The following is a 17,671-nucleotide window of genomic DNA, read 5'->3' as shown; positions in this document are numbered from 1 at the left end:
CTGAACAATTTATTTTTATATATATAATTTGAGTGTGTTATACTTAATGCATTTGCCTTCTAAAGTTTTGTATGTACTGCAGATGTACATCTTCCTCATATTCTGTTCCAGAAACAGAGGGATCTGTTTTACCTCCTAAAATAGCCCAAATGTTTCCTTTTTGAAAGCCAGTTGTTTTGTGCTCTTTGTTTTCAGGATCCCACTGTTGTGTCAACTACCTTTTTTTCCCACGGGGGGGGGGGGTGAGGAACAATGCCATTTCAGCACTACCTTAAGCTATTTATAGTATGACTTACCTTATTACATTGTGCTGGCACTGTTAAAAAAGAATATACAGCCAATCCACTCTCATGTTTGGGTGCCTAATTGGCATGCTAGAAAATGCAGTTGTTCTATATTAGAGAAGTTGGGCAATTAATCATATATTTGCTATGAGGACAAGGTGGAGACCTTCTAAAACGCAGTCTCTGTGCTGCTTCAGTGTCTGTGGTTACAAAAAAAGATAAGCCTGACGAGACAGGGTGATTCATAGGGTCTGCAACCTGGGGCAGAAAAGGATAGAAAAGGGACTATCATTAATAGGATTCGGTGATACAGCTTTGGGATTGTTTCAGGATCCATTTTTGTGCTTAAATTGTTCATATTTCAGTAGCAAGCAACCAGGAGTACTTCCTGCTCCCCCAGTCTTTTCTGAGTTTGACCTAATGACTTTCATCCATACTTTTCTGCAGGGATCAGTCCTGCAAAGTATTGGTTTGTGCTAGCTTGTCAGTGTCTTTCTGGAGCAACTCAGTTTTGGTTTCAACTAGTTTTGGGTATACATACTTTATTCTACCCCTTCCCCTGTGCTCCATCATGAACTTTTTGTGTCTGCTGCAAACACAATTCTTTTAATCTGTGCATACAGTTCAGATCAGGCATAGGCAAACTCGGCCCTCCAGATGTTTTGGGACTACAACTCCCATCATCCCTAGCTAACAGGACCAGCGGTCAGGGATGATGGGAGTTGTAGTCCCAAAACATCTGGAGGGCCAAGTTTGCCTATGCCTGGTTCAGATTATAAGGATGAACAGAGAGGTGTTTTAGCTACTTCCCTCAAAAGTTTTACCTTCAAAGGTTCACCAAAGTCTGAATATAAGCATTTTCTAGGAGTAGTATTAAAGCTGAGCTGCCAAATGATAAAAAAAGAGTTGATTAATCATCTGCCTCTTTGCTGATGCATTATATAATCGTGTGTGTGTGTGTGTGTGTGTGTCCCAAATCCTTTTTCACTATTGAAATGCTAAATGAATTTTGTAAAAAATAGAATGCAGCGTTGTGAGAGGTGAAAGCTTTCGTCAACATATTCCTCTTTCTTTTCTTGCTTTAGGGGAGACCAAAATTCCTCAAAAGTGTGTCTGTTCACTGTCTATAATTTACCGTCTCATTCAAAACTGGTCCTACTAAGCTTGAGCAATCTACCAATTAATGGTTCCGGTTTTAATCTGACGATAGTCCTGATATAGATTGGCAGGGTTGTAGCTATCTTCCCTGAGCCTTTTAGATTGTATGGCTTAGATTCTAAACTCTGAAAACCAAAAAGGCCTTTTGCAAAGAGCTTCACACTTCTCTGGATTTCAGGCAATGTTCAACAACAGTCAGAGCTTTGAGGCACAGCATCAGCCGAGGTCATAGTGATGGATGAAGCTGCCCACCTGTCAGATTTGGCCCACCAGGAGCAGGGAAATAAACATCTGGTCCATCAGGCAGAATAGGCACCTCTCTCTTCTCTAAAGAAATAAACACTTGAAGGAATAGCAAGAAATAAACATAACTTTGTATTCCTATTGTAGATAACTTCACGCCTTATTTTTGTTTTCACAGGACAAAGATTTAAAGCAGTATATGGATGATTGTGGTAACATTATGAGTATGCACAATGTAAAGGTAAGTCATAGTCACTATATTCCAACCATTTTGCTCTTTTTCATAATTGGTGCTCCTTAATATTTATATATTTTTCAGTGTATGTGTGGGGGAGCATTCCTATTTGAGTAATTTCCCCTTCAGAAAGCAGGTTTAATTAGTAAACCACTGTGAAATTTGCATAGAAGCACTTTGCTTTATTGAAGAGAACCTCTTAACTGGCAAGTATTCAAGTTACATAGTTTTGCATGCAATTGCTTGCCTTTCAGTGGACCAAACATTTCGTGTTTCTCAAGCAGGAGGTTGTTTACTTGATGACTGATGGAGTAAATGTGGATGATCCTATAGCGTGCCAGAATGACATGAAATTTGGCTATTTTAAGTGTTCCAGTTGATTTTATGCCCAAATTATTATAACATTGCTGGACCCTTCCTTTCATAGATCCTTTTATTTTATTTGGTGTAACAATCTCCCCATATTTTTTTAACCCATCTGATTTAGCTCTCAAAATAATTTCCATTGGGAGGAAAAAACTGGACCTCTTAACCTTGGGGTGTGGACTGGTTTATCCAAGGGTTGAATGAGCAGCAAACAACTTTTAAAAATCGAGGCTGCTGCTCATATTTTGTAAGGGGCTTGGATTGATAACCTAAAGCCTTGCCATGGTATATGCAGTCATACCTTGGATCTCAAACGCCTTAGCTCCCAAACAAATCAGCTTCCAAACGATGGAAACCCGGAAGTGAGTGTTCCAGTTTTCGAACAATTTTCAGAAGCCAAACATCCAGCGCAGCTTCTGTGGCTTCCGATTGGCTGCAGGAGCTTCCTGCAGCCAATCAGAAGCCACGTTTTGGTTTCTGAACATTTTGGGAGTCAAACAGACTTCCGGAATGAATTCCGTTCGACTTCCAAGGTATGACTGTATAGGAGCGTTTGAAAGAGACAACCTACCCTTCCGACACTCATGACTGTACGTCAGATGAAATAAAATCATTGTTTTTTAACACATGCAGGTTAACAATGAGCTGAAATAGTCATATATTTAGCCTTTGCAGCTTATTCAGGACTTTTAAAAAGTCTGAATCCATTATTATTATTGTTGTTGTTGTTGTTGTTGTTGTTGTTGTTATGCCACTCTATACCTGCAGGTCTCAGGGTGGCTCACGGGATATAATCACAATATAAAAACACAGAATGCATAATCAAAATAAAAACAAGAACAACCCAATTTAAAAGGGCATTGTCAGTCAACCAAAGACCTGGCTAAAGAGGAATGTTTTTGCCTGGTGCCTAAAGGTGTATATCTTCATAATCTTTGTCTGCTAAAGAGCTACTATGCCCACCTGCTTGCATCCTTCCCTATATCTTCAGTTTGGGGCAGGACTGTAGCAAAGTGGTGGGGCATCTGCTCAGTCTGCAGAAGGTTCCAGATTCAATCTTTGGCATCTCCAGGTATTGTTAAGGGCCCACTGATGACCCCACAAGGCTATTATGAAGGTGGTGCTGTGACTAAAACATGGAGTTCATATGTAGGAAAGCCAGGTTCAAGGCTCTGCTCAGACCTGCAGTTCCCTCTGCCTAATCTACCTTTTTCATAGGGGAGGAATGGGAGGATAAATAAAAATAAAAATCCATGTACGCTGCCCTGAGCTCCTGGGAACAAGGGCAAGATTCAGTGACAAATAGAATATACTCAGAGTGCTCTGCAAATGATTAATAGCTGCTGTTCTGCAGCAGTCATCTTCTCAGAGCGGGATTTTTACCTTCGTCTCTTGATGCAAAAAATACCCACAGTGTGGGTGTAGACTGGGGACACGAAAACACTGATACTGAATATTCATGGAGGCAAGCAAATGTAGGCTTCTGATTGGACATCTTGCTCTCCTCATCCCCGGCATTGAGGAATTAAGGCAAGGGAGGATAGCCCAATGTGGTTTGGTAATGAAATTCTTAAAAGAGAGCCAAAGAGAATAACAGTTGTCCAAACCCTTTTTGAGGAAAAAAAGGTTTGCAAAGCCACGAGAAAAGCACCACAACCTTTTTTTGGTTTGCTGTTGTTCAAAAACCATTTCCCAAAGTGTTCCACGGCAGAATTCAGCAGTGAAATGTGTGGCAATGTGCCAAGGCATTGTGTGCGTGTTTCTCAGTCAGCTGATGAATAATAATAAGCTGGAGTGTGCTTGTTTCTTGTATGAAGAAATAGGTCTATGAGGACACTTTTGTCTTTAGTCAAGAACCTGCAGCAGCAGACACCTGCTCAGGCATAGAAACACACACAGAAAAAGACAATATGGAGGATATCAAAGGGTTGATTCAAGAGGCAAATTGAAGCGACGGGGAAGGAACATAAGGAAACAGGCACGGGGCTATTGTGGTATCTAAATCGAAGTTCTCATGATGGGGAAAGTATGACAAATGTGATTAAAGATACATTGATATGCAGAGCTGCCTTTTCATTTGCTTTAGCATGTCACTGGGTTAACCTGCAATCTCCTTTTCACTGCATTTGAAATAGAAGACTGCAGTGTAAGGGAAGGTAATTGGAGGCAGCAATGAGAGAGGGGTATTTTAAAAGAATTCACTTGAGTGATAAGGATAAGCTTGCTAATAACAATTAAGGTAGCTGGTACCTGAAAGCAGCTTGCAGTTATAGAAGAATTTCTCTTTGTTTTCAGTGTACATGTTGCTTTTGGAGACTGGCAGTTACGATCAGATAATCAACCATGCAGTGGTTCCTTATCAGTTTTGAAAGTTTAATTTTGAATTAACCTTTCTCTCTCCCTCCCTCTCTCTCCTCTTTCCTTTTATAGTTATTTTTATACCAGATTCTACGTGGTTTGGCATACTGTCACAGGAGAAAAGTGCTACATCGAGATCTGAAACCACAAAATCTACTAATTAATGAAAGAGGAGAATTAAAACTAGCAGACTTTGGTATGGAGTGAATGGTTTGCTTCATTGAGGGGGGAAAATGTCCACTCTTTAGAATATCTCTCATATAATCACATGCAATTAATTGTGCATATATGCTCGAATGTCCACAGTGCACATACTCTAAGAACATAAGAAGAACTTGCTGGATCAGGCTGTTGGCCCATCTAGTCCAGCATCCTGTTGGCCAACCAGATGCCAGTGGGAAACCCCCAAGCACCCCTAAGCTTTAGTTCAGTTGGGTTAAGCAGCTCTTCCTGCTTTGTCAGAGAAACTCAGGAGCTACATAGCTCCTATGGTTTTGAAGTTTGCCAGAGCTCTATCCTGTTGTTCAGTAGCACAGGGGCTGCACAGTTATTGGGAGCCTCAAAAACCACCCTTTGGAAGCATTAATATAATAATAATAATAATAATAATAATAATAATAATAATTTATTATTTATACTCCGCCCATCTGGCTGGGTCCCCCCAGCCACTCTGGGCGGCTTCCAACAAATCACTAAAATACAATAACCTATTAAACATTAAAAGCTTCCCTAAACATTAAGGGAATTAAGCATTAAGTCACTCCTAGAGCTATGATTAATTCCCTGTCCTTGGGTACAGAGCAGAAAAGCACTTCCAAGCCTGCGTATTTCAGCAAGTTGTATAAATTTGGGTAACCTCCCATTGAGATGCTGCTGACCTACAAACTCCATCCTCTCTGGCTGTTGGCCATGCTGGCTGGGGCTGATGGATGTTTGGACTTTAATAGCCCCTGAAGGGCCATGTGTCCCCCCCCCCTTGCTCTGATTCTTCTACTTAGTGTGTTCAGCAGTATCTTCTGAGCCACACAGAATGTCTGTAGAAGCACAGATGAAAGGACAGATGATATCTATACAGTGCAATATAATATGAAATGCCAGCAGGCTTCAGAAGAGCTACAGAAAACTAATGTGACACTTTCTCATTGAAGGTTTGGCTAGAGCAAAATCTGTCCCTACGAAGACCTATTCCAATGAGGTTGTCACATTATGGTATAGGCCGCCTGATGTTCTCCTTGGATCTTCCGAATATTCAACGCAAATTGACATGTGGTATGTCTTTCTCAATTACTAACCCATGTTTGCTTTCAGTGAAATTATGCCTCCTACATGTGAATACGAAACTCAGTAATACTGCAGAGTGTTCTTAAACATTTCAAAGCACTTCTTTAGTTTACAGCAGCGGTGGAGGGAGGCAGGCAGGCAAAGAATAGAAAAATATATTTTAACCTGGGTTTAGTTGTAGCAAATTACTTAAGAAATCAACTCTGCAAATGTTTCCCTATTTAGGAACTCTAAATGTCAGTAGTGAGACTGATTGAGATCTATCAGGTGGAGAAAACTCCATGCATGCAATTTTTGCCAATTGGTTCTTCTGGAAGAAAGAGAATGCGGTACCTTATTTTATATTATTGTTGTTTTGCTCTTACTGGCATGACTAGCACTATATGGGTAGGTCAAGAAAGCCAAGTTGCATTTAAGTACAACTAGACTGGAAACCAGAATCAGTATTTTTGAACTGTCATTTAATTTTTTTCTGTCTGTAGGGGAGTTGGGTGCATATTTTTTGAAATGGCATCTGGAAGACCTCTATTTCCCGGGTCAACTGTTGAAGACGAATTGCACTTAATTTTCAGACTTCTAGGTAAATAGATTTTGCTTAGCTTACAGTTATGGGGTTATCATGCTTTCTAAGAGGATTTCTGAAAGTGTTCCATAAAGAGAGGTACTTTTAATTTTTGCAAATTAATCTACAATTTTATTGAATTTAACCAAAATTTAGTTGCTTGCTTACCATCTCTTCTTTCTACAGGGTGGGGGAACTTTGGGTTCAGATGCTATGTGTAATTGCTTGCATTTTGTTAGTCCATATATGGGTGTGATTTGTTTTCTCTTTCAACTTAGGAACTCCATCACAAGAAACGTGGCCAGGCATTACTTCCAGTGATGAATTTAGGAACTACAACTTTCCCAAATACAAGCCACAGCCTTTAATCAACCATGCTCCAAGGTACTACAGTTATTTTATGTTGTGTTTGGAGACACTGCAACATGTTGACAAATCTGTCTGAGTACATAGCATGAAAATATCAATTTAGAATCTAAAGCTAATTCTTCCCCAATGGACTATAGCACTTGGATTAGCCGTAGTAGGTAGGTAGTAAATTTGTAAAATACCTGCCTTCTAATGAACTGGCAGTAACTAACCAGGAACAAGACCTTGGGGTCATAGTATTTAGCTCAGTGTGCAGCAGCTGTGAAATATGGCAAATTCCATATTAGGAATCATTAGGAAAAGAATTGAAAATTAAACTGTCAATGTCATAATGTTGTTATATAAATCCATTATGTAACCACATTTGGAATATTGTGTACAGTTTTGGTCGCCTTACCTTAACAAGGAGGGACACAGGTGGCGCTGTGGGTTATACCACAGAGCCTAGGACTTGCCGATCAGAAGGTCAGCAGTTCGAATCCCCGCGATGGGGTGAGCTCCCTTGCTCGGTCCCAGCTCCTGCCAACCTAGCAGTTCGAAAGCATATCAAAGTGCAAGTAGATTAATAGGTACTGCTCCAGCAAGAAGGTGAACGGCGTTTCCGTGCGCTGCTCTGGTTCACCATAAGCGGCTTAGTCATGCTGGCCACATGACCCAGAAGCTGTACGCCGGCTCCCTCGGCCAGTAAAGCGAGATGAGCGCCGCAACCCCAGAGGCGGCCACGACTGGACCTAACGATCAGGGGTCCCTTTACCTTTACCTTAACAAGGATAGCTTGGAGTTGGAAAAGGTTCAGAAAAGGGCAAATAAATGATCAAGAGGGCAGAGCGACTCCGCTCTGAAGAAAGGTGGCAGCATTCATGTCGCTTTTTAGTTTAAAGAAAAGGCGAGTAAGGAAAGGCGACATGATAAAGATTTATAAAAATGATGCATGGGGTGAAGAAAGTGAATAGAGAAAAGTTTTCCTGCCTGTTTCATAACGCTAGAACTCCAGGAGATCCAGTGAAGCTGAATGTGGGAAGTTTCAGATAGAAGAAAGTGCTTCATTTAAACACAGCACCTACTTAAAGCTAGGGAGCTTGCTCCAACAGGAGGCAGTGATGGCCACCAACTTAGATGGCTTTAAATGATTGGACAAATTCATGGAAGAGAAGGCTATCAATGGCTATTACAACCATGATGGCTGCACTCTGTTTCCCCAGCTAGAGGCAGTAGTGCTTCTGAATACCTGGAGGCCATGGGAGGGGAGAGGGCTCTTGTACTCAGATCCTGCTTGGGGGTTCCCCACAGGCATCTGTTGGCCACTGTAAGAGCAGCATGCTGGACTTGGCCTGATCCAGCAGGCTTTTGCTATGTTCTTATGTTCCCAAATAATAACAAATACTTTTTTGTCCCTTATGATCAAGTGGGAATGAACTCGTTTCTAGAACTTAAGCTTTATTCAATTTAAGACAAAGCATATAATGGAATGTGTTTTATGTTTCCTGGTTTTTCTCATCGTATTTGCCTTACACAAGTGTGTGGAGGCAGAGTCTAAGCACAGGCTAAAGGTAGCCTTATATAATAATGCAATTTTTTTTTAAAAAAAATACTGCCCAACATACCTTGATGGCAGCCACATTTATCATATGCCCATTCATCCTACCGTTAGCTTTAGAGTTAAAAATAATGTACTGGATGGGCAAATTGGCAGAGGAGCATTGTTAGTGGAGTTGCATAATTAGGGTCTCATAGTCCTTGTTTGTGTATAATTTGTTTTTTATTATAGCTCCACTTCTTGAGTGATTTGAAATTTGCAGAGATCTCTCTCCACTGAAAACACGTACACATCACTTCAGTTGTTAGATTCTGCTTGAAGCAATGTTTTAGGAATGCATAACTATTACATGCTAAACTTTGTTTTGTTTGTTTCCAGGCTTGACTCGGAAGGAATTGAACTGATAGTAAGATTTCTTCAGGTAAGCTGCTTTTCTTTTTCTTTTTTACTCTTTAGACATCTGTACTGAGCTTTTCAGATGAACACTGAAAATTGAGTTCAGTGGGTTACTTGGTGGGTGATAAGAGTACAAAATTGAATGTGTGATCAGTTCAAACATGGGCAAGAACACTGGCCAATCAAATAAAAAATAAATAAAAATTGGTTTAATTGACAAGAGTTCTTTGCCCCTTGTTGGAAACACTTTTGTGCAGTGGTGGTGGTGGCCTCCCTTCAAATTTTAGCTGCTCAATGTTGAGATGATGTGTGGAGTCAGTAATAGGCTGGAAAAGGACCAATGAATATGATGGAAGTACTGTGTGTAGGTGTTTCATCTGACTTGGGAGTCAGGGATGGACTCCCTCTACATGACAGTTTGTTTGTTTGTTTGTTTGTTTAGCTTTGGGTACATTCAAATTTGGCTTTCTCTTTGAAAGCTTAGGTGGCTTCTCTGATGTGAAGCATCTTTGACTTGCCACTGGTGTACCAGCCGAAGCCCTTACTAGACATAGTACAGAGGTAGTGTAGCCATGGTTATCCACACTTTGGTAGTATCATTTATGTTGTGGTCTTATAACCTGGGAGAAAAGCCCATTGAACTTCATTGGACTTGCTTCTGCAGAAACATGTTTAGGATTGTAGTATTAGAGCTGCATTGGTCCTCAGCTTGAGGATTGCTTCATTTGGTAAAAGAAATACCACAGAAATACGGAATGGACTAAAGAGGACACAGCTTACCTACCACACTTGAAAGAACTGCACTAGCTATTAATCTGCTTTTGAGTACCACTCAAAGAGTTTGCATTTAAATCCCTACTCAAAGCATGTGTGCAAAAACTCAGCTATGATCCGGGAGAAAAAACATCTGTTTGCTTTAACAGTATGAATCAAAGAAAAGGATTTCAGCAGAAGAAGCTATGAAGCATGCGTATTTTAGAAGTCTTGGAACAAGGATACATGCCCTGCCAGAAAGTAAGCAGACCACTCTTGTCATTGATGTTAGTTGGGCATTTGTTTGAGTGAGGTGACGGCTTACTTCCCTTGTTTCTGAATGTTCCTTGGATGATTGTTCCTTAAACCACTAACATCTCTTAAGGCAGCACTGAGTCAAAAAGCTGTGTCTACTAGAGTCTGGTAGAGTAGGACTTCACAGTTGTTGACACCTCACCCAAACTTCAGACAGAACTTTCTCTCACATATGCGATCCTTGAATCTATCAGGGTCAATAAAGCTTAGGCTCTTAGCTCTCCCTGCTCTTGTCCTGCTGCATTTGAAGGCAGCAATGGGGAAAATATATATTATTCCTTTCTCCCTATCATTTTTTTGATTCCCTTTCATAATCTCTTCAGTGTTAGGAGCACCATTAGTAGTCATAGCACTCCCCTAAAACTCCTTCATTCCCCCCACCCCAGTATTTGCTTCTTTCTAACTCCATGTGGCAGTCATTGTGGTTTCTTGCAGCCTCTGAGCACAGTGTATGTTTCTAGAAAAGAGGCTCTTAAGTGGGGAAAAATACACTTCTTTATATTGTTTCAGGTGTGTCAATATTCACTCTGAAAGAGATTCAGCTTCAGAAAGATCCTGGCTTTCGAAACTCCACTTATCCAGAGACGGGTACGTAAGCGTCAAAGAATTTTTGTTGTTGTTTTTCAGGTCTGCAGTAGCTGGAGGGCTAGGAAACTGTAAAATCGACACCTTGTAAATGAATTCTTGGAATTATTTGGATTCCTCAATCGCATGGTGTGCTTTTTAGCGTTGTGAAAGTACAGAGTTTTTGCTTACGAATTAAGCTTGGAGATGCCTGCGCAGGTTCATTTCACAGAGAAGTGATAGGGTTGCTATGGGGATAAAGCCATACAGAAACTGCATCGCTTCTTTGCATGTCTGTTGCGATGCACAAACGTTCTGGCATCATGTGCTGCAGTGGTTGGTAGGAGCCATAAACTTTGCTCAGATTCCTTTATACAACCCATGTTTTATGTTTCAGGGCATGGAAAGAACAGAAGGCAAAGCATGCTGTTCTAGAAGTCGACCACACAGGTTCCAAGCCCAAGGCTGCCTTGCACCTATCGAGGACTCTAGCCTGAAGGCAGTTCCTTCCCTTGGTGGACTTGAAATCTTGTTTGTCTACACTGTCCTCCTCACAGTGCAGTCTTTTTATTTCAGACCTGCTGGTTATGTTTTTATATTTGTTGTCACAGTGTGACAAATTTTTGTACAGTCAATTTTACGGTCTCCTCTGCCATTAGAGCCAGTAGGTTACAACTGTTAATGTAACAGTAGCTGCAATTTTTGTGCAGGACTGAGAAACACAGTGCATTATTTATTGCGGAATCATTGCTGCTAAATAACTACTGTCTGTATAGTTAACAAACAATTGAACACCTGCAGAAATTGCAGTGGCTTTATATAATATGTGAATGCATCTGTTTCTCCATGAATTATTGCTGCAGTTTTATATCTTATCTTTTCTTTTTTTTAACTGCAATGTTTCCTGGAATGTAAACAAAGCTTTCTTGACTGTTAAATAGGTAAATTTGTCTTTTAATGCTCTTAAATTCATGGCCCTTCAACTTCTTATTTAATATTAGATGTAAAGTAACAAAACTTATTACAAAAGACCTTTTTTCAAAGCACTTAGTACTGACGTTGATCTGAAGAAGTGAGGGAAAAACAGTTCCTTTTGTTACATGCTATCAGGTTCCATGTCTATTAGTGCGGATTGGCTTACAAATTGAAGCTTGGTATTATTCTTGATGTTTATTGAATGACTAAAAACAAAACGATGGGATCCGGGCGTCCCAGCCCCATGCTTCCATGGCTGTTCAGTGTCAACATATTTTTCTGGAAATCCACTGGAAGAATGCAAGTCCATACTAGAGAAGTCCATCACTCTGCATTGCAGACTTTGTAAAGCATGAGAACTTAGAGGGTTTTAAAGATCTTAGATGTTATCTCTTTTTTTTGGAGCTAGTCAACATGTTACTACTAAGCTTATGCATCTCAGTGAGTATCATAAATACCTCCTGGTGATAGTAACAGTATTTTTAAGCATTTGTGTTCCCCTTTCTGGACCTATTTGTTTAGTGCATCTTCAAGAGGCTGTAAATCTTTATTGGTATATTTTGAAATGGTTATGTAAATCTTTGGCTGGTATATCATGAAAATAGTCATAGATAACTTAATTTTTTTTCCTGAAGTTCACTGTAAAACATTCAGGGGTCCTACCATTTCTGTTCAGGAAATCTTGTAGTTTATTATTGTTATTTAACAGTATTAAGTGAAAAAAATATTTTGTATGTTCCTTTAACTTTATTTGTGAATAGTGATTGTGGCATGTTTGGGGATGTTTTATTAATATTTCATGATACTAGTAAATTGAATTTGGGAACTTTTTTTTTTAAATTTTCTGGACTGGAAGAGATGACAAATTCATGTGTAATGGTGACTATTGGACCACTGCTGCTTTTCAGCATTTGTAAGCTGGTTTTACGTTAAAGAAGCCCTGTAGAGCTAACAAACTGCTGTTATTTCTAACTGATGGACCTGTATTAATATTGTACTTTTGAAAGTATAAATATTATATGGAAAATCCTCAATTGTGTTTGAATGTTTTATGACAAGCGTTCTGCTAAATTGATTCAGTGAAGTCTGTGAATAAACAAGTTTGTTCATGTAGATGAGATGTAGAAAGGACTTAATGTCCTGGACGGACACCTGCCAAACATGCATTATTGCATTGTGATCCCTCCTTGAAAGAATCCTAGGTCGGGTTCATGCCATGTTTTGTTGGATTAGGAAAGTACTGTGTCCAATCCTGGTTTGTAGGGAGCACTCAGACACCTTAGTTCAGCAAACTGTGGCTTGAAAAAACAGGAATTATTGTATTAAGCTGGACATGCAAGTGGAGGTGGATTGCGCAACAGTAAGCAAGAGAATGCAGGCGTGCAGTAAATTCCAGATCCAACAAACCACTGTTTATTAAACCAGGAACATGTCCGATCCAGGCTATACTTTTCCGTTGTGTTCACTGTTTCTGAATCCAAGGCATAAGTTTCGTCAGAATTACAAGGACTGGTTTTGTACAAAGCATGGTGAATTCAATGTAGCTGGTTATGTGTTGGTTACTTTATGTCAGTAATAAATGTAACAGTAGATTCCAATTTAACATGAAGTTGCTGGGATAGCTCAGAGCCGTGTGTTCGATGAACAAAAGATTCCTGCATTGCAGGGGTTGGACTAGATGTCCCTCATGGTCCCTTCCTACTCTACAATTCTGTGATTCTATGTTTCATACCAAACAAGGCAAAATGGTTCAGTCTCTGGTTGCCAAGGACAAAATCCGCTTCAGGAATAGAATAAAAAGTGGGTCAGTTTCAGCAAAGGCAAATCAATTGGAAATAAATACACCATGAGATAAGTCTAACCTACCTATTTTGTTTGCTTGTAATCTATGTGTCAATTTTTTTAAAAAATACATTGGATGCCAATTTGCATTCTGTGTACTTGAGAAACTTGAAATAATGATATACACTTTTATATGAAATGAACTGAAAAACAAACTTTTAGACTTTTATTTCCCTTCTTATTTTTTCTTCTTGAGCTGCTTGCATTTTATACTTGGACTTGTCAGTCTTCAGGGGTCAACAGTTCTTATAATGAAAGCCGAGACTCTTGAATGTCCATTTTACCTCAGGAGCTGCCTTTTGTTTTTCAGGAAAGCGCTGTTGCTCCTGTTGATACTAGTATGCATGTCATCCCAAAAGGTCTGGTTACAATTTAGTTTTAAAGAATTTGATGCTTCTATTTTGATGAAGTTTTTCATTAATTATTGTACATAAAGTACAGTGGTACCTCAGGTTAAGTACTTAATTCGTTCTGGAGGTCCGTACTTAACCTGAAACTGTTCTTAACCTGAAGCACCACTTTAGCTAATGGGGCCTCCCGCTGCTGCCGTGCCGCCAGAGCACGATTTCTGTTCTCATCCTGAAGCAAAGTTCTTAACCTGAAGCACTATTTCTGGGTTAGCGGTCTGTAACCTGAAGCGTATGTAACCTGAAGCGTATGTAACCTGAGGTACCACTATAGTGCTATGCTGAAAAATCTGCCCTCCGGTTTCTCAAAAGTTTTCTTGCTCTGTTAAAAGGGTCTTCTGTTTTTCTGCCTCATTCTCAGAGCACTTTAGAATTTCAGTCAGTGTCAGGTTTTTGACTGATCTTTTCTTTCTGAGGAGGCTGTATATATTTTTCTTTCCAGTAAACAATTCTCCAGCACTCTGTACCTTCCCTGGCTACCTACGCTTTCTGATCTGAAAAGGCCCCATGATGGAGCAGTTACCTCATGATGGCTTCCCTTGTGCTTGGCCACTTCAGAGGTAAGGTAAGAGTCATAAAAAGCCTGCACCCTGCTCATGGGAATTTCACTCAAATCTCTCTTCACTTGGATAATTTTTCAAATACATTTTCTTTTCTCATTAATGGATGGTGAACATGTGGAAAGAATGTGGGAGGAATATTGGAGTATAAAGTACCCAAAATGGAATCGTACGTTCAATAGTTAAAATGCAGGTATGAGAGAGAGAGGATTTCAAAACAAAAATCCTCACAGCCAGCAGAGAGGGGATTGAGAGAAGTATTACACGTAAAAGGGGGGTGGGAATAAATAGTACGTTTCAATTACTCATTACATCTGGGGTTTCTCATATATTTACTGGGTTCTGCTTTATGCTTAATAATGCTACTTGCTGCATATGTAATCTTTTATTTTTTTTCTAAAGAATTGTACAAATATTACTGATCCTCACAACAGCCCTGTGAGGTAGGTTAAGTAGATAACTTGAAGATATTCCAATGTTTACACATGTAAAGAGTGTATTAAAACAATCAAAGGACTTCTGAAGTGTAGAGGACATTTGTGTTGGGAAAGCAGGATAGCTAAATGGATATTTTGGGCCGTTTCTACGTTGCTCAGTCCATCATACCAGCCACTAAAGGAGATCTTCAGAAATGCAACTTGTAATTGCAAACAGTTTTCTCATGTTCTTGACCTTCTCTGGACCACAGTATGTGTTAACTTGTATAAAAGAACTTGAATTATGGAGCACATTTAAAGGTTATGGTGAACAACACATCTATTTCACTCAGAGGGGCAAAGCCCTTGCATAATGTGAGTGGGAAAAGAGTTATTTGCAACTTACTTTCACAGCTTTACTTCGCTTGCATGATTCTGAATGATGTACATTATCCCCAAGAGAAGGGAAAAGACACCTTTTTACCTTAATGGAATGCCAGCAATGAATGTTATTAAATGATATCCACTTTGACACGTTAATGGAGAACCACATCCTCTTGTGGCTGTTCTTGTGTCTCCCTGCATACTTCTGTCCAGCCCAGACAATGAGAGCGCCACACTTTCTGCAGAAAACATGAGTGCACAGTGTACTTTGGTGTTTTACACAGCAAGCACATAGACACACCTGTATCCTTAAATATTTGAAGAGGTAGGTGTGCCATTCACTTTAATGTGTTTTGCTGCACAAAATGCCAGCATACCAGCAAAAATAATTTTTTGGTGTGTTAAGCGGAGCTGCTGATCTGCTCTTGTTCTTCTACTGTAGCATATTGCCACAAACCATGCAAAATTCTGATACCTTATTACATCTTTTGTTGAGGGGGCGTTTCCCAATGAAGGTGTAAAAGGTAAATAGGGCTGTTAATAAGTTGGTTGATAAATATTCCATCATCCAATGAGGCTTCACACTTGTTTCATTGTAGGACAAATGCCTTTTCTAGAGAAACCCAGTGCTTTTCAGCACATGGTAGTTAAACAGCATGGGCCTTAGCAGAGTCACAAAATTAAGTGCGGCATTTTGAGGCTTTTGGAAATACACTAGACATTTAGAAAGAGCAGTAAGCTTAGTAGTATGACTTCAACTGACTTGTATATAAGGAAATGAGATTAGAATTAAAGTTGGTTTGGGTATGCACTTTATTATTTAATGGTCATTTCTGGTCTTTACAAAACTCATAGGCCCTCTTCAGTTCAGGGGAGTGAATACAAAGGGGCTGCAGGGCCATTCTTAAGTTTTTTTACTTGTCAAAGCTCCCCTTGCAACTTAAGAACTGTGATCTTCCAAGAGTCTAAATCACAGGGTGAGCTTTCATGAGAAGCCTCTGAAACAACTGCAGCTAAACTTAAGAGTAACCAATGCTAGCAGGGCAAAAGTTAGGGAGAGAGTAAAAGCAGGCCCCCTCTCTACTCACTACTCTGCTTTCATGCAGGTAATGGCTAAAGAGGGATATAGAGCGGATGACATCAAGTAGTAAGAGCACCATGGCTGTTTGCAAAGGAAGAGTGAGATCCCAGTTCTTATTGAAAATCAAACGGAAGGCTGCTTCGGTTATAAATTTTCTACAGGGCAAATCTTTTGACATCATAAGGCCACTTAAGAATAGCTAGAAAAGACAGAGGGCAGGTGATTTAATTAATCTTGGTACATTTGACCTGGAAGGGACTTCACTAAAGTACCTAACCTGCATTTGATGAAAAAGTGGAAGAATGAAGTCTTGCACTGTCAGCACACTGATATTTGGTCCTGCTACCTGAGAGAGAGAAAGAGAACTAGCACAGAACTGTTTAATGTACTAATATGTGCCTTCCATTGTGTTCAGCTTTCTGCTCTTTACTTAATATAAAATTACCATTGATACAGAATAGTTGGTCTGTGTTTACTTTTTCCTGTTATACCTTCTTAAGTTGGAAATCACCAGGCTCACAGTTGGTATGTTAGAATGCTCTGAAAAAGAAATAATTTTGTCTTACTCTTCCCCTGCTATGCTTTTCCTGCTAAAATTGCTGAGATGTGGGATAGTTCTTGCTTTATAGCATCAAACACAGAAAAGTGTAAAGCCGGGATAGAAAACCTGTGACCCGCCACTTGTTGGTGGACTCCAACTCCCATCAGTCCCAGCCACCATGGCCAGAGGATAATGGAGTTTAGCAGCAACTGGAGGGCCAACCCTGTTGTACAGATTATGCTTCGTCTTTAATCATTAAAACATCAGGATTTGGGGAGTTCTTTTATCAAGCTCCATCTTCCTCCAGAATTTAAGAATATACTATACCTACAAGATGCCTATGTTATAAACCTGGAAGACAGAGGTCGTTAATAGCTGTTTTGATTGCTTGCGACAAATGGTAGTCTGGAAACCACAATATTGGAAATTAACGTGGAACATAATTTTAGAAGCACCAGGAAGATAGCAATGTAAGAGCAGTGTGTAAAAATGTGCTATCCAAATCCCACTATAAATGGCAAATAGAATTTAGTGTGTGAGAGTGTATTCAGCAGTGATATGCTTTCCATTTATAGAGCTTGATAACTTTGGCCATTGAAAATGATGCCTCTTGCAGAGGTGGAAGAGGATTGCTAGAAGTTGTAGAGGAGTGTATACAATACTGTGAAAACATGGAGGGGGCAGGATTAGTGGCTGTGTCTTCAAATAGCAAATGCTGTTCCAGAAAGCATAAATGATATACCTCACTGCAGTACAATCCTGAGGATATACAGTGGTACCTCGCAAGACGAAATTAATTCGTTCTGCGAGTTTTTTCGTCTTGCGAATTTTTCGTCTTGCGAAGCACGGATTCCCTGGGTATTAATGGTTTTAAGAAAAAGGAAACAAACTCGCAAGACGTTTTCGTCTTGCGAAGCAAGCCCATAGGGAAATTCGTCTTGCGAAGCAACTCAAGAAACGAAAAACTCTTTCGTCTTGCGAGTTTTTCGTCTTACGAGGCATTCGTCTTGCGAGGTACCACTGTAAAGTGCAGTGGGAACCAGC

At 39.9% G+C, this 17,671-nt stretch overlaps 1 protein-coding gene across 2 annotated transcripts in view; it reads left to right on the top strand.

Annotated features, from left to right (window-relative positions):
* Positions 1-12,425, top strand: part of CDK17 (cyclin dependent kinase 17) — a 71,836-nt gene extending 59,411 nt beyond the window's left edge. For both annotated transcript variants that reach the window (XM_053404990.1, XM_053404991.1), the window contains exons 9-17: positions 1,864-1,926; positions 4,717-4,840; positions 5,793-5,913; positions 6,408-6,505; positions 6,766-6,871; positions 8,772-8,814; positions 9,713-9,803; positions 10,368-10,445; positions 10,819-12,425. In XM_053404990.1, the coding sequence (XP_053260965.1) occupies positions 1,864-1,926; positions 4,717-4,840; positions 5,793-5,913; positions 6,408-6,505; positions 6,766-6,871; positions 8,772-8,814; positions 9,713-9,803; positions 10,368-10,445; positions 10,819-10,856 (762 nt within the window). In that variant the 3' untranslated portion in view covers positions 10,857-12,425. The remainder of the gene's footprint in view (positions 1-1,863; positions 1,927-4,716; positions 4,841-5,792; positions 5,914-6,407; positions 6,506-6,765; positions 6,872-8,771; positions 8,815-9,712; positions 9,804-10,367; positions 10,446-10,818) is intronic.
* The last annotated feature ends 5,246 nt before the right edge of the window (positions 12,426-17,671 follow it).

The sequence above is a fragment of the Podarcis raffonei genome, chromosome 10 (genome assembly GCF_027172205.1).
Source record: "Podarcis raffonei isolate rPodRaf1 chromosome 10, rPodRaf1.pri, whole genome shotgun sequence".
NCBI classification, from domain to species: Eukaryota; Metazoa; Chordata; class Lepidosauria; order Squamata; family Lacertidae; genus Podarcis; species Podarcis raffonei.
Note: the sequence above shows the minus strand (reverse complement) of the source record. Positions and strands in the feature narration are given on the sequence as shown.